This window comes from Berghia stephanieae, chromosome 8 (genome assembly GCF_034508935.2).
Source record: "Berghia stephanieae isolate SIO BIC M18660-M18661 chromosome 8, UCSD_Bste_1.3, whole genome shotgun sequence".
NCBI lineage: Eukaryota > Metazoa > Mollusca > Gastropoda > Nudibranchia > Aeolidiidae > Berghia > Berghia stephanieae.
This window is the reverse complement of record NC_088367.1, coordinates 39,107,755-39,132,376: the sequence shown is the minus strand read 5'-3', so window position 1 is coordinate 39,132,376 and position 24,622 is coordinate 39,107,755. Positions and strand designations below refer to the sequence as shown.

Sequence of the window (24,622 nt, the reverse complement as noted above, 5' to 3'; positions counted from 1 at the left end):
TTGGGATAACAAAATCAAAACAAAACACGATCAAGTTTCAGACTTGAAAGAAAAGTTGAAAAGTTCAAAATCTCAATTCTCAGTCACACAAAATGTTTCAATCCTCCCTCCCTTTCTTTCCTTCTCAAACTAACAAGCTATCTCAACTCCAAAAAGTCTTGAATGGAAAATGTCAGGCTCGACTTTTATGCCTGGGCCTGTTAGGTTGAGTACTCATCAAAGGATCGGTTCGTGTTGGATTTTTTCTTTTTCTTGACTGAAACAAAGATACAAAAGATACAAATTAAAACTTCTAGAATGTCATCAATACATCAATGCAATACACACACACATGCACACACACAGACACACGCACACACACACACACACACACACACACACACATATATATATATATATATATAAATATATATATATATGCATTGATGCATTGGTTATAGAAGTATATATATATAAATAATAATAATAATAATAATAATAATAATAATAATAATAATAATAATAATAATAATAATAATAATGATGATGATGATAATAATAATATTAAAAATAATAATAATAATAATAATAATAATAATAATGATGATGATAATAATAATGATAATAATAATAATAATAATAATAATAATATTTTATTATTATTATTATTATTATTATTATTATTATTATTATTATTATTATTATTATTATTATTATTATTATTATTATTATTATTATTATTATTATTATTATTATTAAAGGATTCATTAGAGACTGGCAACGTCGAACTGTTAATGGAAGGACAGTGACGGCTGAATATTTATTTTAGGGACACAATGTTTTTCACCTCCGAGAAATATGTCACAAATGTGGCTTCAAGTAAATGATCTCGAAAGAGTGCATTTGGTTCCATCATCAACTAAGAGGGACAAAATTACTTTATAATAATGACGGGCGTCTCACTTTTAAAGTAGGTCCATAAGACGGTAATCCAGACATGGCAATAACATTTAGAAATTCTACAGGAAGTTGCAAAGCATCCATGTCAGTTTTTATTGAAGTTTAAAGACGTGTATGTAAAAGATGCCCAATGAATGCATTCAGCAAGTCATGGATTGATTGTGTCTGGTGTTATATTCAAAAGAGCAGAATAGCTGCACTTTTTAATCGTCTGTGTTGAATTTGTGACTGATGCTTAGGATATGAGAGGCTAATTGCTTCGGATGTGGAGACAGGCAGGTTCTTTAGTTGGCTATGGGTCTTCGATTCACAGTTATCGGTCCATAAAAGGGGCTTAAAATCCTATTTGAAAATTTCGGGTAAAATTAGAACCATTGAAATGGTCACTTGATTAGTTTTAATAAAATTTACGATAATTAATGTACGCACTGTATGTTGATTGAATAACCCGGAACGCATACTAAAAGATAACAATGCATACATGCAATAGCTTCCCAGGCATTGCAACATGTGGTAAGCGAGAGATGTATCTCTCTTCATAGAAAACCTTATACGTACTGTGGGCACTCCTGTCACCGGAGGAAGAGTTGCAGCCAGATCTGCAGTTGCCAAAGCGAGTTGTCTTTTTGTAAGGATGTCGACTAGATATGTTCTCAGTTGAAAGGTTTTCCCACAGCCACCGAGAGCATCAAGAAAAATGAATCCTCCCCGCTGAATGATGATGGCATCCATAAGAGTATTGAGTGCACGATGCTGTTCTGAAGTCAGTTTCTGAATACTAATGCGATCAGTGGCTTGTTGCTCGATTGCTTCGTATACCTGTTATTTTGCATATTCTATGGAGAACCACAAATCATCATCTCTTTGTGGCAGAGGAAGATTATAATTTTAATGAGGTTTGTCCTCTTATTGGAGTTAATATGTCTTTAATAATTATGTGTGCTTTATTCTTGCAATCGCCAAGTTGCCAAGTTGAATTTTCGTATACATTATTTTCAGATACTGAGGTTGAAATTGTTTCCAAAGGGCGAGAGGATCACCAAGAGAACAGTTTGTCACAATGATGGCAAACAATTGACGTATGGAGTGAGCTACTCTGGTATCATCTTGATGAGCAGCGACATGAAGGTTGTCGCCTACTAAAAACCCTCTAGCTAAACAGGACTTTCAATGTCTGGCATGAATGCGACCTTCGTATGTCTTCAAAGCATCAATAATATTGACCCCTTCACTGTTAATAATAATTTTGGACTTACAGTGCATATTCTTCATATCATCGGTGCCTCTTTAACATTATCAGTTTCAACAACTGCCTTCTCATTTTTCTCCTCTTCTATTCTCTTAGGCTTGCATCTCAGGTTAAATTGTTCAGCAATTATTCTGACAAAGTACAAAAATTCTTATTAATGTTGAGAGAGGAGGATCTGAATGGGAAACCCGTTGAGCATTATCATCTTTTGAATCTCGATGGAGTCTTATCAACCACATCATACATTATAAACGGCGTCGTCCAGTGATAGTAGGGTCCCCGGGACCATTAATGTTTCGGATACGTGTAAAAGTTTAACGTTTTTATAGGCCAAATAAGCAGACCAAAACAATCAGATTTTGTCCGATTGGAACTTGGATCTGACCTTTCGGGAGTCACATACAGGCCAAACAAGGTGAAATTATGGTTAAATTCAGAACTTCCATAATATCAATAATTTGATAACTTGCAAATAACCAAAAAACTTATATAGGATCTAAATATATCACCCAAGAAAAAATAATTAAAATCATATATTATTTCAAGGAGTTATTGCCCATTATTTACTTCGTCCTTTCTAAAAGAGCACGATTTTCCGAATATCACTTAAACTGTTAAGTAAATTAAAAAGAGAGCAAATAACAGTTCATACAGAGAATAATATAATTTCCAAAGTGTAAATAAATCGGATCATGGTTAATAGAGTTATAGCCCATTGAAATATGTTACTAAAATAGAACTCATACGGTAATAGGAAATATATTACACTCTAAAAACAAAACAACTTTGGATATGTGTCTTTAGGCTCTATCAAATATATCTTAGTTCTATATCAAAATTCAAATGAGTTAACGCCATTTTTTCACGTTGAAAAAAACCCCAAGTGAGTATTTGTGAAACATCTAGAAAATTGTTGATAAAACACTAATTTTCAGGAAAACATATGAGCAACGGAATAAGTTTCAATTATTTTGTAGATCATTACTAAACCAGATGATATTCTATGGTATTCTATGGAGTTATCGCCCATTAAATCTTGCAACTAATTATAACACTCGTAGCCTATTGAGAACAAAATATATGTTGATGTGTTATGAACCGCTTTGAAAAAATATAAGGTATCTTGTCGCTATTCCAAAGAATTATTGTACTTTTTCAGATTGTTACTGCAGCAAGCCTCTTCTTGTGAAATTCCTTGAAAACTGTTAACAACAGATGGAAGCTACTAAAGAGATTAACACGATTTGTAAATAATGCTTTCAGTCCTTCTACTTCCCGTTCCGTTTAATATTTCAGGGAGTTCATGACCCAGGCTATCATTCCGTGAAGATGTTTGCCTTTTTAATTTTCTGGAGAAGTCCCTTGATTTATATTTATTCGTCAATTGTTTCTATTTTTTTTTTGAAGACCGTAACATTTATCTACTATTCCCGTGGATTTATTGTGTACGAAAGTAATAGGGTGTTGGAAAACAAAAATGAAACGTTACTTTTAATCAATTATGTATATGTAGGGAGGGCAAAAATATGATTTCTGATATTGACGAAAACTAAAATTTTACATTTATCATCATTATAAATTAAAATTAAGTTCTTGTCATCTTGTTCACTCGGACTGAAGGTACTGAAGACGATAAGGTCTCAGTTAGGATGGCCTTCACATTGCCAATATCTATTAAGGATTCCCTACCTAGAGATTACTATATACTTACTATAATAGCCAACAATTCCAGTGATAATAGACCCAATGATTCCACTCACAATGCCGGCGATTTCAGCAACATTCAGTCCATCATCGTCATCACTGTTATCTAAAAATGATAAATATATGTGGCCCACAGTCTCAATCCGGTACTATATCGGTATCAACCAGATGACTAAAAGTGATTTAAAAGTTTTATTAATGAGAAATATATAATATTTCAATTTTAGCTCCTTAAGAGTTTAAATTCTTTCTTCTAAATAAAATAAAAATAGAAATTGCTCAAGTCAAACATTGCTAGATATGAATTTAAAGTGAAGCATCTGAATCGTCTCGATTTAATACCGTTTTGAGATAGTCGGTCACATTTCGTCAGTGATTTGGGGTAAAATTACTTTAAGAAAATCACTTTCCAAAGTACATAGATAATGATATACAAAGAGCTATTGTCGAGATACCAAGTTTTTAGATAGTTATAGATTATAATGAGCAACTATTTCAGCCAAAATCACTCCACCTAGATTTTAGATAGTAATACACAATTAGTTACTGTGTCGACAAAAAAACGTTCTCAAGTTTTTAGAGTATATCAACGATGAGCTACTATGTTGGGTAAAATTACTTTGCCCAGCTTTGAGATAGTAGTTATATAATAGTATTAGCATTAATCCTGTCGACAAATTAATGTGGACCGAAATAGTTCTGTTAATATTTAATGCTTAGGTACAAGCACATTTCATCTAATCAAAATGGGATCCATCGCATCAGCAAGGTAGGCAACTATATTGAGGTCAACCAGATGACATAACGAGGCTTGTGAAGTCCCAGGGTTGAGGTTTTTTTTCCAAGAAAAGGGTATTTTAAATCGATCGATATTGGAAGAACGAATTTTCTGTCAAAATCTTTAAATACATTTGTTCCAGAGTAAGGCAGTTACCCGGTAAAAGACACACAGTTCTAATAGTAGTTATTCAGCCGTAATCTATTTTCTATCATTTTGCATTCAGAATGATTCAATAAACCAAAAACTGACAATCTAGCGTCAACAGAACAGCCCAAATAGTTTCTCAGCAAATGTTTTTTTAAAGTGTGGACAAAGTGGATTGTTCGATGATACTTTTGGTGCCAGACGCTGAGTATTTAGATTGATTTAACCCAGAAAAACTGATGAAAACGTCATTTCTTCTCCGTTTTTGAAAAAAACCAACTCAGCATCAGTTTTTTTTGTCGAATATGTTACTAATCGTCTCATTACGGTATTTCATTGGGTTGAACCATGTGATGAAAGTTAAACTTTAAGCTTGATTCTCAAAATTTGAGTTTTGTTACTTAACTTTCAAAAGAACTTGAATTTCCTATTTTTGACAATCTTTTATGTTAGACTTCAATTTTCTTCATCTTCTTTATCCCGAAATAATCGGGTACCAGCTTGATTCGCTAGGCCATAAAAGATTTACACAAACGCTCTTTTGCATTATTGGGTCATATCATATAGGTGAACTTATCAAAGCCCTTACCAGAATTTGTGATAACCACATTGAAGTTAACTTCCAATCCGCGCCCAATCCCATTATAGATATTGAACACGTAAGAACCTTTACTCTCTTCAGCCAGCTTGAGCATCTTTAGAGCCACATCGCCTTCTGGAAGGATACCCGGAATGTAAGTCACGTCGTAGTCTTCATTCTGTACTTTGATGGCGTGTCTCTTTTTCCTTGATCTCCCGTGATCATTCATGATCAATGTGTAGTTTGCTGGTTTGGGATAACCAATAACAGGAATTCGGATTTCCAAATCCTGTCCCTGTTTACTTTGATAATCTCTCGGGATCAAATTTTGGAGTATTGGTAACTTTGGAGCACCTTAGCAAGGAAGTGCAAAAGAGAGAAAAACAGAGATTTAGTTAAGGTTAAGCTGTTAAACATTGCGAAACATTTATTTTATACAATGATAAATATTTTATACGACTGGAGAGTAAAATGGATATGGTAATTATTGGTTGCAGTAACTCTCTTAACCCTCTCCTTACCAGCCAATTTCAGAATTTTTCCTGAAACTTCAGACCCACCCAGCCCACAAATAGATTTTTTTGTATCTAAACAGAAAAGATACAGGTACGTTCTATACATAATATTGTCCAGTGTCTAATTTGTATCGCGAGAACACAGGATTTTCTTTATAATTTGTGATGTACAAAGGATATCAGAATAATAATATTGTTGGTTGCATCGTAACGAATGTGACGATTTTCCTATGATTTCCTATTATAAAAATTTGACATAGGAGTATCGGCATCTAGACCAATTTTCTATTATGAAACCAAATTGTTTCAAATGTTATTCACAAAAATGTTATAAAGACATAGAGGAAAAGATGGTATTTGTCTTAAATTCACAATTGTGTTGCCATGGTAACTGCCCATTTTTGTGTTTTGTTGACATTAATTTTATATACAATAGTAATTGTCCAAAAACTTGCTTTCATAAAATTCGAAGCAAACGCTTTAATACTTTTTATATTTTTCACTTTTCTTTTTATATTCTTATTCTTGAGCAACCATATCCCTCATTGACGTTCAAATTACGATGGTACGTTGTTTTTGAATGGCAAAAATTATCAAATGTTTTAAAAGATATTTCAAAAATATCTTATTTCTGTGAAGATAAAATTGCAAGTAAAGTGAATTACTGTTGTTTAGCCACAATAGTTTGTTTTATGCTTTCAGAAGACATCAAATTGTCAAAATTAATAATGGTCATACAGGTTTGGTGTATCACAAAAAATATCTAATATGGACGTTTTTTATTATAATAATAATAATAATAATAATAATAATAATAATAATAATAATAATAATAATAATAATAAATAATAATAAAATAATAATAATAATAATAATGCTGAAAACGTATATAGCGCTATAACTCCGAGACACCAGACTCTAAGCGCTTAAATTACAAATTACTTTGGCTGAAACATACTCATTCACACACACAAGCACACACACACATACACACACACACAACACAACACACAACACAAACCAAACCTATCTTGCTTCTCATACCATCTACTAAAATCGAAACAAATATCTTTTAAGCGAACGTTTAAAAATAGACAAAGATTCTTTTTAACGAATGCTCTGCGGTAAGGCGTTCCAAATAGAGGGTCCGAAATGAGAAAAGGATCTCATTCCAGCATTTTTCCGAATTCGAGGACAACTAGTTTTGTGGAATCACTGGCCGAACGTAAAGGGCGGGGTTTTGAATATCTTTCAATTAGTTCCGAAAGGTAGGAAGGGGCAGTACCTTCAAGACAACGATACACTAAAACACAAGCTTTGAATTTAATTCTTTTCCCAACAGGCAGCCAATGCAGGTCATGAAATAGAGGTCCGGCAGAGTCGCACCTACGCTTCATGAATACTAGTCTGGCAGCGCTGTTTTGGACAATCTGAAGACGTTTCAGATTGTATTGCGAAACGCCAAACAACAGAGCATTACAATAATCCAATTTCGATTGTACGAGGGACTCAACAAAACACGATGAATGGAACCTTAAAGACAAATGAGAGATGTGTAAATGGCACAGGAAAGGTAAATAATAAAAAGAATAACTATGATGGGACAGGAAATTGAATGTTCCTTTGAAAGGAAGCACGAAATCAAATATAACAATAGATAGTATAATTGTTACTTCCATTTAGTAATGATAAAGAGCGGTTGCTAGATTCCTTTACAGGGCTATAAATACACGTGTGTATATTGTAATTGTAGCAACGGGGTACTACTGTTGTGGCCTTGAACTTTCGTGACAAGGATTGCAAACGACAAACTAAGGGAAATAATCGATGATTATTTTCTTTAAGCCGTGGACGGACTTTCTCCGAGGTTACGAAATATTCGATAATGGTCAAAAATTGTATTATAAAACCACAGTTGTATAATTTCCCGTGAAATCATCTTTAAAGTCAGTAAATATGAAGAAGAGTAAATATAATTTTTAAGTAAGTCGAGATTAGTTACGTATTATTCCCCTTTGTTTTTATTATTTAAGTGACGTAACAAGTTCTGATGACCCAATTAGAAGTTTAGTCGCGCAAGAATACATTCAAATGGTTTGTCTATTAATGGCATTTCATCTTAATTAAAGGTTTCATTAATAAATAATCACACAATTTCTGAATTTATTCCAGAGTAATAATTGTTGACTGTTATTTTTAAATAGTAGTAGTAGTAGTAGTAGTAGTAGTAGTAGTAGTAGTAGTAGTAGTAGTAGTAGTAGTAGTAGTAGTAGTAGTAGTAGTAGTAGTAGTAGTAGTAGTAGTAGTAGTAGTAGTAGTAGTAGTAGTAGTAGTAGTAGTAGTAGTAGTAGTTTTTTCAATGCAGGGCTTATTGATCGACTCACTTTGTCCATGGTAAGGTGGGTATCATTTCCTTGCATCAAAAATGTAGAGCACCCAAAAGTATTCGATCGTATTAATCAAGTTGTGTAAATTTTCAAAATCAATTTTGGTGTCACTTCTTAAAATCTCGATTTCCTTTTACACAAGGCATTATGCATACTGAATAGAGGAATGAATGAGCTTTCCATTGGGGTGTAACAAATGATAATAATTGCTTTGTATAAGGGTTATAACGAGTGCGAACTTACTTTTTAAAATTGTTATTTATTGTCAACACTAGAGAATACTGTTAGCTCAATGATAGGGTAATTGCTTCACATCAAAACAATTGGTAGAATTTCTAATGCAGTCGATATATTTTTTTTTCTATTTCTCCCTACGAAACTTAGCAGCGATTGGGTAGCCGAGTCGTTTAGATTATGTTGACCGTAAGCTACTTTCTTCCACAAAGGGTAACAAACAATCAGTTCTAAACGAGGGAAGAACTCAACTTACATCTGACAAAGACTGAAATTTCAATGCTCTTTGAAATTCCAATAACGTTGCTGGCAGTGCAGGTAAACAGTCCTGTGTCTAAACATCCCATAACTCTAACTCCAAAGCTGCTGGTTTTAATATATTCCCCTGTCGACTTTTCTTCAAGTGTGATGTAATCTCCTGACCTTTGAACTTGCACAAATGTACGAGGCTTGGGCATTCCCTCTGCATTACATTTAAACGAGACTTTGTCTGCCTCGTTCACCTCTAGAACGCTTTGTTCTGAATTGGCATTGAATGACGTCACTACTGGGATGTCTGAAAAAAATATAAACAAAAGCACGGAAGAGAAATAAGTACAACAGCCGAAAACAGGTAACAAAATGCAATGAAGAACGTTTTGAACTCAAGCTATTCTCAGCCCATTAAAAGATTAGGAGCATAAATAGGTATTACGTTACCTTACGTCTGGAGAGATTTATGTAACGATATCAAGACTTAGTTAAAGAAACTTGAGTTTCTATTAAATATGCCCAAAACGCTTACACGGGATCTCAAACCAGCAACAAAGCTTTTAGTACAAAACATTACACATCTATGAAGCGCTATTACCATTTCTTTTCGTCAGAGAAATTGCTGTTACCGGCCAGATCATCATTTTTTTTTTTGCACCTGTGTGCACTGAGCGAAAGTAATTAAAGAGCCTAAACCAAGGACTACCATGAGCGGAATTCGACCCAGTCATCTACTGCTCAGAAGGTGAGTGTCACAACACAAGTCCAAAAAGCCACACGATAAGTTATAACCCTATAATCCCAACATTGTTGGTAGTGCTAAAAGGTAAGAGATTGATTCCATCGGTTGGTTTATTGAATACAGCTCAATGTTCACTTTCTTTTGGTGGTAATTATCGTGTATTGTCATGTAATTTTAGAAAGGTTTCAGTCTATAAGTTTGGGAAGAATCAACATGCGAGTGAACACATGGCGGATATATGGAATAAAAAAAGGAGTATTGACTCAATAAAGAACACACAAAACAACACGTTCGGCTTGGCCTCGCAGAAAGTAACAAACACAACAATTTAAATTAAATACACATTTGTCAATCCATTACTGCTCATTTGGGCACCTCTATTCGATTTAAACTTGAATAACTAAGCATATTTTACTTAATTCAGCCATTTGTAAAGGTTTTTTTGAGAATATTGAAGAAATTGCAATCGGGGTTCGACTATACTCTTGCATTGTACAATAGCGAATGAGCTCAAAGCCCTTTACAAGGAGTCTCAAACTATCAGCAACACTTAACATTTGCATTTAGGACAAGACATGACGCCTATTAGGCGCTAACCCGATTTCCAACAGAAACAACGTTGTTAAAGGTCGGGTACTCATTTTATATCCGGTTTTGCTGAGAGAGCGTGAGTGAAGTTCTCTTTCAAGGAACTGCCCAGAGCTGGACTTGAACCACAGACCTGAAAACTGCTGTCATAGGGCAAAGAGTAGAGTATCGGTAATTTGGTCAGGTTGAGTTATCGACACTTTCACATTTCAGAGAATGACATCTTAAGCTAACATTTCACGTCAGTTTTTTCAGATTCATTTAATCCAGTTGAAGGCACACCGACAGGTGTCATAGCAGATCTGAATGAATATAAAGCAGCCGGACCCAAATGGATTACATCGAAATAAAAAAAAAATATTGGCACTAGAGCTTGCCCATGTCTACACATTAATGTTCTAGGCGACTGGGCGTGGATAACAATGTTTCGGACCAAATGCCGGAATTATCAGGTGTTTCACAAGGATCTGAATTAGATACATTATTGTTTCCAACACACATCGATGACATCACAGGCGAGATACGACAGAACTAGGACTTTTTGCCGATGATAGTCTACTTCATAGAAAAATATAGTCGCAAAGAGACGCTGCCTTCCGACTGAGTGACATCAACTGTCTAGATGAATGGGAAAGAGATTGGAAAATGAAATCCTTCTCTAAAAACGTCAAATCACCGAAAAAAACACAAAAATCTGTATACCCCGGAGTCACTCGATAATAAACTTAGCTGAAATCGCCACATCCATTAAATATAAATAAAGGCAGACTGGACACTGAGCTTTCTACGACGAAATTCAGCTTCCTCTTCCCTCTCCTCCTCCTCATTATCATCATAATTCATCATCATTATAATCATTCTTCTTCTTCTTCTTCTTCTTCTTCTTCTTCTTCTTCTTCTTCTTCTTCTTCTTCTTCTTCTTCTTCTTCTTCTTATATTATTACTATTATTATGTGAACAGCACAGTTGTAAATGACAAAATAGTAACAAAGATACGTAAGAGGTCCAATAATATTGGACATAAATAATGAATAAATAACGTTATCTTATTGTTTCCCGCTCGTAAAACATGCCAAATGAATCCTTTGCCTTTATATCATTATAAAGAGCTACTCACAAAGGTTTAGCTTATTAGAAAAAGCCGTCTTGTCGACTAATTTCTCAAACCCCATGTTTCTTAGATCCATGATGGCGGTGAACCTGAACGTGTAGACTCCAATCATCTGTGCAGAAATTGGCAGGTTTAAGCTACATTTCTCATTATAATACCCTGGCATATCCGAGTCTTTTTTGGAACTTCCAATATGGTTTTGTGGCACCGTCTTGTAATTCTGACAAAGAAAATTAATGAAAAATTGAGATTATTGCCTGAAAAATGCGACCCACAGCCCCAATAAGGTGATATAACGGGTTGAAACAAAAAAATGACTGATGGGTTTAAATTAAAATGATCCAAAATATGGAATTTTACGTTTTAACTTTTTAAACGATAACGTATTGTTATCTTCAATAAAACAATTAAACTTAATCCGTCTGATATTTTGGTTTATAGTTTCAGTCTAAGTCTCAAAAATCAGTTAACAGCATTTGGAGACAATAGGAAGCATTGTGAGTGTTGTACTTTAAATAGGGAGGGAAAGTGTTCCTCTTAACAACGACGCGTAGCTGGTTCCCAACTTCCAATGATAACCGCCACCAAGACCTCCATCACCGCTCTTATGAAATACAATACTTCTCTGACGAGCATAAAAGTGTAACCAGAGGAGAAAATTGTTAAAATCTTGTCATGTTTAGACTTCTACATATTCTGATCGCATGATTGTTGGAAAAGTTAAAGCTAGCATGAAGGATAAAGAGTACACAGTGAATGTAAGTCTCGCTGACATGATGTGACGGTAGGTTATAAGTCAGTTAAGTTAATCTGAATGAATAGAATCGTGGTCAATAATAATATTAATTGAATATTGGCATTTCTTATTCAATTAAGTATATCCAATTGAAATATTTTACGTTTACCATTCGACTTTGGCATTGAGATTTTAGACCGGGTAAAAATCACATTTTCGTCTATCTACACACGGGTATTCCTCTTGATAGCCATGGTTACATATCACCACAACCCAAGTGGCTTTGTATTGTGGAGACGATGTTGGCGATTGCTGGGAACCGGTTGCTATGTGTTGTCACGAAGAAAAAATGAGATTTCATCGTGGTACAAACACACCTTGTTAAAGCTGATATTTTGTAAACTGTATTATAAACGACAATTCCCATATTCCGCTCAGTGAACGGTATTATTTCTACAATACAGGCCTAAGCTTCTTGATACCAATATCAAAATATATAGTTTGACATCATATTAATTTATAATAATAATTTTCATAATGGAAGAATCTTTTACAAACCTTTACAATGAAGGAAAAACCAAAACCTTTTTTTTTTACGAAAGACATAATGACAACAATTTTTAAATAATAATAATAATAATAATAATAATAATAATAATAATAATAATAATAATAATAATAATAATAATAAGAAGAAGAAGAAGAAGAAGAAGAAGGAGGAGGAGGAGGAGGAGGAGGAGGAGGAGGAGACTAAGGATGTGGAAATAGTTGAAAATGTGCATGAGGAGAAGGAGGAGCAGGAGGAAAATTAGAAGGAAAATGATCTGTCAAGATATATTATGCTTAATTAACCTCATCAGATTCTTTTTTGTACTCAAATCGACAAGAGATTGAAGGGTAGACATCATTGACATCACACGTCCATGCCACAGCGCTACCTGTACTTGAGATTTCGGCAGTATTACACACGGGGCTGGTTCTAAAGTCTGAGACAATGAAAGAAATCAAGGATTTTATGTTTATCCTTTTAAAGCTGATTTATTTATTTTACATGTTTTAACATTTGAAGATCGTAAAGTAATTTTGTTAAAACTAAAAGTATTATGCATATGACTCCTGAAAATACAGATAAATGAGTAAAAGTAGAAAATAAATCATATCATGAATGATACTACAAAATAGAATAAATCTTCAAGAAAATAAAATATAATAACATCAAAAATCAAATAAAAACAACATAAGGTGAAACTGGAAAAGAAACAATGGCAATACATTATAAATAGAAGAGGTATTTGAGAAAAGACGATCAAAGCAAGTGTACCTAACAATATAATATTTAAAAACTTTATATCGGAAGTCATTTAAGAAATCGGATCCTGCAGAACACCCCAAAAAGAGTCCTTCCTCTTCAAGTTCCATGTCTGCTTCAGGCATTGGAGGCTTCTTAAGTTACATCTCTCAACAATTTCTGTCTCTCGCAGATTCTGTCAGTTCATCAGGTGATGTCCCAGTGAAGTCCTTCAGCTGATTTCTCTCTTGTCTTCTCCTAAATGTCAATCTTGGAAAGTTCACCGCCACAAACTCATACTTTCCTTTCATACGACGTTTCCGAAAAATTCGAGTGTCCCTCTATTATGATTCTGAGCAACATTGCTCCCTTATACGTTCGTTTCAGTACATCTACGTCTGTTTTATGTGTGATGTATAGAATTCTACTGGAAGTACTAGAAATAATTAAAAACCAAATAATCATAACCAACCCAACATAAATAACCCAACAAAGTACTGATCATGACCAATCCACAGAACACTTGTCATAGACAGCCAAACAGAGTACTTATCACAAACAATCCATGAGAGTACTGATAATAGAAACCAAAAACTCAGAGTTATGACCATAAACAATCAGAATGCAAACCGTTAACAGCCGACAAACAAACAAACCATAAATATCCAGACACGTTCTGATCATAAACAGCCCAAACAGGGCCTATTATGAAGAACTAAACATAGTACACACATAACAATACAACATAAATAACCCAACAACGGTCATAAAGAATATAACAGAGTACTGACAACAAATAAACCAACCAAGTATAGACCATAAATTAATCATCAAACGAAATACTGACCATAGACGACCAGGTTGCAGTCCCCGAGTAGTCCTGATCCATCATACCATCTCCATGTTCTTCCATCTCTGTCCTTAGTCACGTCGTGAATGGTAAGCGTCACTCTGTACTTTCCATTTTCATATTGTATGGTACTTTTGTAAGAATCCTCGAAAAAGCTTGTACAAGTCAAAATGGTTAAATTTGGGTTGCATTCAGAGACAAGAATCTCACCGAAAGCCGAATTAGACTCCACCTTCCACTGGAATAATCCGTGGATATTTTGGTAGTATTTGTACAAACTTAGAATAGAACCTTCTGCCACCGGGTCATGGCACGTTTCTGTTGGAATAAAGTAAACAAAAATACTAAGATTATAATAGGAAATAATTATAAGAAAATGATAACATCACCCTTCCTATTATTATTATAACGCAAGTAATTAATTTAACGATTTAATCATGAGATTTGAGTCGAAGCATAATCATTTTAGTGAGAGGGGTTAATTTATCCTTTAACTGAAAAAAAACAAAACAAACAAACAAACAAACAAACAAAAACAAAACAAAACAAAACAAAAACAAAAACAATAAAACCCCACAACAAACTCCAACATAATGTCGAAGAGCACACTTATAAAAAGCACGCTTAAAACGGATTGTTGGATATAATATGTGGAAACATTTGTCTGTTTCCTATTGTCCAAGTTATTTCATTTGAATGAAGAACGCTTTTATCTGGGATTGCTCTTTTAGTAGGGGGAATTAGGCTAAAACCGTGCAAATTCGGGTTGAAAGCATGAAAATTTGCATACAGGTTGCTAAGACCCATAGAAAAAGCATCTGATATAGAACCACTCTGGCAATCAAACATAACGTATCGGTTTAAGGCCTTACATTTTATCTATTACAGCTATATTAAACAAGAGAAATAACTGCGTAAAAATATATATTTTCTTCATATTCATTGTATTAGGGAAAATTAGGCTAAAACCGTGCACATTGGGGTTGAAATCCTGAAAATTGGCATATAGGTAGCTATGACCCGTATAAATAACACCTGATATAGAACCACTCTGGCAATTTATCATAACAGTGCTTTTTTAGCACTTTTATTTTTTCCTATATAGCATTACTTATCTGAGGAAATAACCACGACAATACAATGTGCGTTCTAAAACTTTAAATACACCGGTAACCATTTAGGGTAGCTAACTGATGGTTATTTCGTGTTGTAACTAGTAGATAAAAGCGGGAGAGGGGGAGAGGGGGGAGAGGGGAGAGACGAGAGAGAGAGAGAGAGAGAGAGAGAGAGAGAGAGAGAGAGAGAAGAGAGAGAGAGAATTTTACTCATTACTGTACTAACCTAACTAGTTGATAAAATAGGGAGAGGGGGGAGAGGAGTGAGCGGGAGAGAGGGGAGAGAGGAAGAGAGAGAGAGAGAGAGAGAGAGAGAGAGAGAGAGAGAGAGAGAGAGAGAGAGAGAGAGAGAGAGAGAGAGAGAGAATTTTACTCATTACTGTACTGACCTAACACCCCCACCCCCCCCCCCCCCCCCAACAAACACACACCCCGCATCTACACAAGTCCGTGCAAGGCAAACCGGACCTTAAACACTTGCATCGGGTGCCGATACATTCTCTCTTTCATGAATATTTGATGAGTTTTTGGACACTTTTGAAAATTCTGGAAATAAGCTCCACAGTGGTTCATGTCGATCGTCACATTTGTTGCAGGGTTCTCTTCTATAAAAGATATAATGTTAGCAAAAGCTCGACTTCTTTCAAGAACTGTGACATCATGATTATCATCAGCAGTGACATCTTTTAAAGCTTGCTTTTTTAAAGTATCGTGCATGACAAATTTTATGGTATAGGGCGGTAGTGTGGCTCCTGAGCGACTAAATCTCCTCCGACAATAAATGACAACATATCAGAATCTTTTAGAGATAACGCTATATCACGAATATTTTCTTCAATATCTGTTGTCATTACAGAATGGAGTACTCCCGATTCCATGTTTTTTACAAAAAAGCACGTTTGTTTATTATAGCCAATCTCTAATTTTGAACGTTGTCTCATTATTCTCGTGGGTTGCGAAATATATTCATTCGGTGACTCCTCCAAGTCAAATGACGAAGTTTGGAATTCTTGTAGGGCAATTCTTTTAGATTTTTAAAATTCTAATCGCCTAATTCTGTTGGCATTAAATTTTACACGACAATACTTATGCCACTTAGCATAATTTTGTTTTAAGCTTTCAATAATCTCATTTCTTTCTGATGAATTAAAAAAATAGATGCATCCAACTTGTTTTCATCACAAACCAAAGAATTGAATTGTGTTAAATCTTCAAAAAGAGTTTCATAGCCTTGCCCTTTATCATACCTCCTCCACTTAGAGGGACATTATAAACGGTCTGTGTTATCTTGTTGTCATATCAAACACTTGTCGCAGTCTCTGGGAGCAGTTCTTTTTGCTATTGTACGTGTATCTGAAATCATGCAAACGCATTCCTTTATTAGGCATATGCAATATTCTTTCATTACTCTCTGTCTCTTTCTTTCGTTCTTTCTGGTAAAAACCCATCATCAGCAGGCAAAATGTGTGCAGTGCCTTACATAAGGACACAACAGTATAAATAGAACATTCTCCCATTGTCCCTTTGAGGTAAATAACGTAAAGTAAATAACTTGCCACAATACAGCATCATAGTGGTTGATGATGATGATAACGATGATAATTATAGCAATGTAAGTGGTATGCTGACTCTTTACTGTCATCAAGTTTGACCGAAACAGGTTTTAACTCAAGTAAAATGATTATAGCAGTATTTTTGGAAAGAAAAGAAAACAGGAGGAGGGGAGAATGAGAACTGTCCTTTGTCAACACCGGTTATCGGCATTTATTGAGCTGTGTTCTGCTAGTCTGTTTTGTCTACTCCTCTGCTCGTCTTTCCGTCTGCCCGTCCGTTTTAGAGCAATTGATTATACTTATTAAATCAGATGCAGAAAAAAATCTTATATTAGATATAGAATATTGCTCGCTAGACGTGAAATTGAATAATATTTACGATTAAATATTTTGTATGGTTCGTGAATCGAAAGTAAAGAAAAAGGAAAACATCCGCTTCGACGCTAAAAATAGTCACCAATGGGAATCCAAAGGATGACGTAAAACAACCTTTGGTCGGCTTGCCTCGAATGTTTACACAATAAAAATGAAAGAAATTATTGTCGTCCATTTCAAAATTTTTTAATCTTAAAAACCTTGTATCTCAACTAATACTGATCTCTCAGAGTGGTTCTATATCATAAATTATAGGGTTTTTCATATTCTACAACATATGTAATTTTCATGCTTTCAACCCCTTTTGCACAATTCAAGGCTTTTTTGGACCTAATTCCCCCTACTATTTAGAATCTGGACATTTCTGTACGAGACGTAGGGGTGTATCAACTTTCTCTTTGGGTGAACAAAGAAAACTGTATAAAATGCCTTTCCTTAGTCCATACCTCGAGGTGTCTAGAGCGAGCTCGAATGCTCGGATTTTATGTAAGTCGTATTATGAGTCCAAAATAGAGCTTGAGTTTGCGTAGTAAAATGATCACAACCATTATAATCCAAACAATTTTGGAGTAATGCTCAAAATGTGTCCGTTGAAATCGTGAATTTACGATTGAATCTTTTGGTGGTCCCAGATGAAATCTATAAGGCCGATAATTCGATGTGTTTTATTCTTCCCGTCCTATGGCTAGTAGCTATATCTTGTGTATGGTTTATATCTGGAATCTCGGTACTGGAGCCCTCGACGCACCGGAATCGACCGGTTTAAAGTCTGAAATAGGATACGATTATTTTCCTGACGCCCATGTTCACCTGTGATTGAGTAACGGGGTGTGCCATATTTGCTGGAAAATATTTTTTTTTTATAATTGAGTTTTTTATGAAAAGGGTGGCAAGCAATTTTATTTTTTTCGTATCCGTTTATTGCAAAATATATTGGGGAATGCACAGACACCATGGGCCTTATGACTTCGAAAAAAATACTATAATATACCCGATGTAACAATCGCAACAATAAATAACTTCAGGAATATGAAGAGGTAAAAGTAGAAGGCCATTTTAGGGTTGGTATTCTGAGGAAGATTAGAGATAAAATCAAAACGGTATGTGGAAAATGTTCACTGTTTTGGGTAGCATACACATCGTTGAAATGTGTACAAAAAATAACTATAAGTAATTAAATGTATGCTTCAATTTATTAAACGAAGACAGATAAAGTGGACTTTTCGGGTTTCACTTTATCAACAAAAGAATGATGAACGAATGAGAGATGTGAGAATGGCGTAGATAAGGTGAATAAACAAAAACAATGATGGGACAGGAAATTAAATGCTCCATTGTAAGGAAGCACGACTTAAAATATAACAATAAATATTAATGAAAGGTGTGCAATTGATGAACGTATTTTGTGTTTCATTCATCGTGTTTCGTTGATAAAGGTGAAATCCGAAACGTCTACATTATTTGTCTTCGTTCAATAAATTGAAACTTACATTTCATTATTTATCGTTATTCATTTTTTCCTTCGAGCTTCAAGCAGCAACAGTTTCATTAAAAACGTGTATGGAACAGTACCAGATAAAGTAGAATGAATAATGCCCACCCCCCCCCCCCAATCATTAAAAAAATAAACTTGTATGGACTAATGATCAAACTTGTTTACCAGGTCAGACGTGCTACCATTATACTATGGATATTAACCGACGGCTGAGGTACACCTGTGATGAATTCGTAGCATGTTTAACCGAAAATTAAGAGGTCTGAGATTTGGTACTCTGACAATAGTCGGAGCAGGCTGAATGTAAGGGGTGTTTTTTTCTCTTCTATTTGACTTTCTGCATTGACTGGTACTATTTCATTTATAACCTTTTCAAATTTCAAAATAATGATGATAATGGTGATGATGATGATGATGATAATAATAATAATAATAATAATAATAATAATAGTAATAATAATAATAATAATAATAATAATAATAATAATAATAATAATAAAATAATAATAATAACAATAATAATAATAATAATAATTATAATAATAATAATAGTAAGTAGTAGTAGTAGTAGTAGTAGTAGTAGTAGTAGTAGTAGTAGTAGTAGTAGTAGTAGTAGTAGTAGTAGTAATAGTAGTAGTAGAAGTAGTAGTAGTAGAAGTAGTAGTAGTAGTAATAGTAGTAATAGTAGTAGTAGTAGTAGTAGTAGTAGTAGTAGTAGTAGTAGTAGTAGTAGTAGTAGTAGTAGTAGTAGTAGTAGTAATAGTACTAGTAGTAGTAGCTGAGAATTGTGTGATTCAGTCACTGAGTATTTAAAACCTCGATGAGTACAGCTGCTCTCTCCAACTAAGTGTTAATTGTTTCCATTAGTCACGGTCCTGAGCCAGAGTTGTGAGGCTTTCGAGATCTTGTTGTGACTTTAACACGGAGGAGTTTTCTTCATGGATTAATTCGGCCTCATCTGAATCTAGCAATTTTTGATTTGTAGAGAGATCCTGGTACAGGGTAATTTCTATTGATGTTGGTGGTCTCCCTACATATTTGTTATCATGATGGAAATATTGTCATTGCAGTTTGGGCTGGGATGTTATTTTCTCGACCTAAGATGTAACCAAATAGCCCCCATCGCAGTTCCTATATTATTGTACTTAGGCGTTGGACCCTGATTCTTTCATAGAGATTAGTATTTGTAATTGTCTTTGGCCAGTAGATTCCGATTACGCGACGCATTTGTTTACGTTAGTATGAATCGAGACTTGCTATGTTCATTTTGTGAGGCCCCAGGTTCCACAATTATATGTAAATATCGGAATAATCAGTGCCTTGTACATCTGTATTCGTTTATTCTCACTGATTATGTTATCTTTATTCTATAAATATTGAAGCTGGTTGAATGCATTGGTGGCCAGCTGCTTTCGTTTTCTGATATTTTAGTTGATCAAACTGCCTGGTTCACGTACACTTTTCCATTCATTTACATTCATGGTTTACAAAAAAGGGATAAAACACAGTGTTTCTAGATTCTATTCTACATTCGATTCTGCATTCTACTACACGATGAGCTACACTGTCCTAGTGTGCTACACGTTCTAACATACTACTAAGAATCTTTATTTTACGGATTTAGAAATATTCCACGTGTATTGAAAATGGTTACTTAGGCAAAATGACTTTACATTTGGATTGATTTTACGGATTTGGAATTTATGAAACTGATTGAATTATGACCATGCTATTTGATTTGGATTTGGAATTTATCACAACAAATAAAGCATTAAGAAATGAAACTTGGAATCTGGATTTTTATTTGAATGTCTTGAAGTTGTAGAATTCAATTATCATAATTGGTCCTTGAACTATTTCGTCATTATTAACATCTACAACACAATACAAAGGAATATCAATAACATCTATCAAAAAGCCACTATACAATCATAAGCCATTACATATTATGTGTGCAACTACGCCACACCCTCATTGTCATAAATAACAGTGTGAAATTGAATGTAAGCTTCAATTTATTATACGAAAACATAAACCTTTGGTTTATTCATCTTAACAACGCCACTGTCACATTATCTCATTCGCTTGTAGTGTTTCCTTCATCCTGTTTTGTTGATAAAATGGAAACCCGAAATGTCAATCTGATCTGTTTTCGTATATTAAATTGAAGCTTGCATTCAATTTCACATTGTTATTTGTTTCTTCGAGCTTCGATCAGCAACATTTACATTATCCCTCATCGTCATGATCGTTAAAAGGCTGTTGTTTGAACTGTCTTCAATTTTAATTATTTTTAAAAGATTGTTTGTTGTCTTGATTAGGGGTCTCAATATTTACATTGGTAGAGCATTTGACTCAAAGGTTAATGGTCAGGTTCTAATTTTTAAATTTTTTTTTTTTCACTTTCTGTCTAAGAATAATTGGGTAGTTGAGTCTGATAGATGTGGTATTAGGTAGATATTAGCATCCCATCCAAATGGTAGCCATTTGTTAGCGTCTGTTGAATGTTAAAAACTGGATTTTTATTTATCTCCTTAGGCTCAATGAGTCATTTTGTTCTAAAGAAAGTAATTCTTTACACTGTACGCTTTTTACCTGCAGTCACAACCGGAACAACAAACATCGCTAGGAGCACAAGCATCTTGAAGTAGAATTCCATCGTAGAGTTTGAACACTAAAGAGACGAAAGAAAAAAAGAAAAAAAAACTGTATTGAGAAAATCTGTATGTTTATAGGAAAATGTAAGTATAAATGTCTTAATTGAAAAAAATGCAAGAAAACAACAATTTGAGTTTCTACAAAACTGGTAGCTAAATAAACAATCTGTTCACTGACCATCTTTCAGCTGCATTCAAAATAAAGTTGAATTATTCTTATAATTATAAGAAACTGCTCGATTAAACAAAATGATACGCCTTTTACGCAGAGACTTTCCATGGAGGAATATAGATAAGCATATCAAGCAAAGTTCTGGTGTCAACAGGAATCACTCTTGATGTCTGATTTGAATTAATAATCTTGCCCAAGTAAAAAAAAACCCCGGAAAGGCATGAATCGGAGCTGGAATCCCGGACCCTCCAGGGGGCAGCGTGGCTCAGAGGTACGATCTTTGCTTCGTACCCAGAAGGGACAAAGTTCGATCACTCGACGTTGCGCTGTGTGGCCTTGAGCAAGTCACCTCGCCAATAATAAATATTTTCTTAATAAAATCTCATTTAAAATCAGTAAGTCCTTCTAGGCTCTATACTGACATAAGACTTTTACTAGGTTGTTTGAAACTCGCGATACACTCCGGTTGGTCGACGGTTGGTCGAAAAGTCATCGCCTAAAGTATGAAGGATAATTGCTAAAGGTCAGTTTTTTTCCGCAATCAAACTTCATTCATCATTGCTATTATTTAAATTTTACACATTTCTGCCATCTTGAAAAGAACTGGAAAGTAGGGGTGCGGGGGGGGGGGGGGGGGGGGGGGGGGGGAGGTGGAATTATCTCATAAACCACCCTCTTGCCATTCTACAGGGTGTCCGCAAAGCCTGGACACATTGTGTTAATAATTTTGAATAATATTTTGACAAATATTTAGCTTTACCTTATCTAGACTTTACGGACACCCTGTATAAATCACATTTTCATCTTCAAAACATAGACTGTAAAGGTAATAAATGAGAATGATTATAAAAGCATAAAAACAAACACACACACACACACACACACATAAAGAACAGAACAAAATACCAAACACAGAACGTTGAAGAAGGGTCCTGAGTCTGAACTGTTCCATCTTTGGTATATGTTCTTTTTGAAGCTGTTATATTCATTTTTGTTTATGACTTTATAATTTTCTCAAAATATTCCGATGGTTTACTTGTCTTTCAGATGAAGATATTAATTACAGAACGCATTTAACATCGGTTACTTGTGCCCCCCCCCCCCCCCTTCCATAGACGCCATATTCTGTGTCACTGAGAGAACAAATGTTACTTTTAGACATTCTATCTACACCCGCCACCCATATTTAGAGTATCACCACTTAAAACAGACTGGGTGGGGTTCCTGACCTCCCATAGTGGGCAGGGAGGTACTTACTGCGTCTTCTATCCCCCTTGCTTTCTGTCTTTGTCTTGGAATGGGATTACTTGGTTTTTGTCCTGGTCCTGACCAGATGCCCTTGCTGAGGGGGAAACAGTCAAATGTATAGTTAGTTTAGGGAGATGATATTTATTTCCTTGTAAATCATCTCTCTGTTATTATTCACTGTATTATGTTTTCTTTGTAAAACATTTGAGTGTGTTCCTCTTAGTGGGGACCTGTGCTTGTATCTGGATGAGACTTTTAGTGATTTCAAACTAAGTACTTTGATAGTGTGCTCTTGGAATCTACACCTGTTTCTTATTTGAACTAATTCCCCTTTGTCTTACCTTTTCTTGGGTGCTTTACTTGTAATTCTAGAACTTTTTACTATCCCATTTTCTTCCTTTTTACTGGCGCTGATATGACCTTAATGTGTTGCAAGTGCTGTTAAACCCTTACAAACAAACAACAAACTTAAAGCAGAAACTTGAACAAAATACCAAAAAAAACCCAACAAAAACAAAAAACAAAAAACAAAAACAAAACAAAACAAAAAAAGGACGTCAAGCTTTCACTGATTTTCTATTTACATTTCAAAACTCACCAAAAGCATTGAAGTCCGTCAAACACTGAAGTCACGATCAAGATCTCAGATGAAACGTTGCGACAAGAAATGAATCCTAGAATCAAATGCCAACAGTTGTTGGGTGTATGTCGAATTAGTGCTTACGATAAATAAAGTATTATGTCTAAGATTAAGCTAAAAATAAATTTACCGCCACGTCATTAAAATGGGAATTGCACAGAGCAAATTGCCGAAGAGCTTAGGCAATTCCAAAATGATATGTAGTTTTAATTTAACTCTTTAAAAGCACGACTGAAATGCATTTTTTGATATCAATGCAGACTTAACTATTGTTATGACTAAAAAACATTCACTACGATGCGATTAATTGACGCCTTTAAGAGTCTTGAGTCGCCTAGACGCTACTTTCGTTATAATGGCAGAATCGTAATGATAATTATAATAATACAATCAAATCCCGCCAGGAAAGGGTCAATGTGATATCATATTTATAATAAGAGAGAACAAAAACAAACAAAAACAAACAAAAACAACAAAATATGTTATTTGGATATTATTTATAACTTGCACGATGCGTGTCGTTGAATTTAAAAAAGGGAAAGAAAGAAAGAAAAACAAAACAAATGAGAATGACGAATAACAGTTTCTTGCAGATATACAATCAAAACCGATTTTTACAGAAATTATTTGATAGTCGGAAACCGGCATTTGTTTTATCATATATTCGTTGAGATAAGTATGAATGCATAATGTTATTTGTATTAGTTTTATGCACTTGCAGTATTATTATTATTATTATTATTATATTATTATTATATATTATTATTATTATTATTATTATTATTTATTATTATTATTATTATATATTATACTACTATATATTATTATTATTATTATTATTATTATTATTTATTATTATTATTATTATTATTATTATATTATCATTATTATTATTAATATTATTGTTATTATTATTATTATTAATTATTATTATTATTATTATTATTATTATTATTATTATACTACTACTACTAACTATTATTATTATATATATTATTATTATTTATATATTTATTATTATTATTATTATTATTATTATATATTATATTATAATATTATTATTATATATTATTATTATTATTATTATTTTTTATTATTATTATTAATTATTATTATTATTTTTTTATATTTTATTATTATTATTATTATTATTATTATTATTTATTATTATTATTATTATATTACTAACTACTACTACTACAAATGTAATATTAATAATATAATAATAATAATAATAATAATAATAATAATAATAATAATAAAATAA

The 24,622-nt window shown here is 33.8% G+C and overlaps 1 protein-coding gene across 1 annotated transcript; it reads right to left on the bottom strand.

Moving 5' to 3' along the window:
• On the bottom strand, positions 1–23,433 carry LOC144978649 (uncharacterized). The gene is made up of 9 exons (XM_078924964.1): positions 23,314–23,433; positions 21,234–21,312; positions 14,098–14,418; positions 12,815–12,948; positions 11,233–11,446; positions 8,790–9,089; positions 5,407–5,751; positions 3,900–3,998; positions 1–256 (listed from the first exon to the last, which is right to left on the bottom strand). The coding sequence occupies exons 1-9, from the start codon at positions 23,320–23,322 to the stop codon at positions 201–203; spliced, it is 1,557 nt and encodes a 518-aa protein (XP_078781090.1). The 5' UTR covers positions 23,323–23,433; the 3' UTR covers positions 1–200.
• Positions 23,434–24,622: the final 1,189 nt, after the last annotated feature.

Bases quoted from the DNA above. Each gene is read 5' to 3' on its own strand.
- LOC144978649 (XM_078924964.1), bottom strand. The intron at 12,949-14,097 runs GTCAGTATTTCG...TCATTGTCTCAG, and splicing joins CTGCAACCTGGTCGTCTATG to ACTTTAGAACCAGCCCCGTG. The intron at 3,999-5,406 runs GTAAGGGCTTTG...TATCATTTTTAG, and splicing joins TGTGGTTATCACAAATTCTG to ATAACAGTGATGACGATGAT.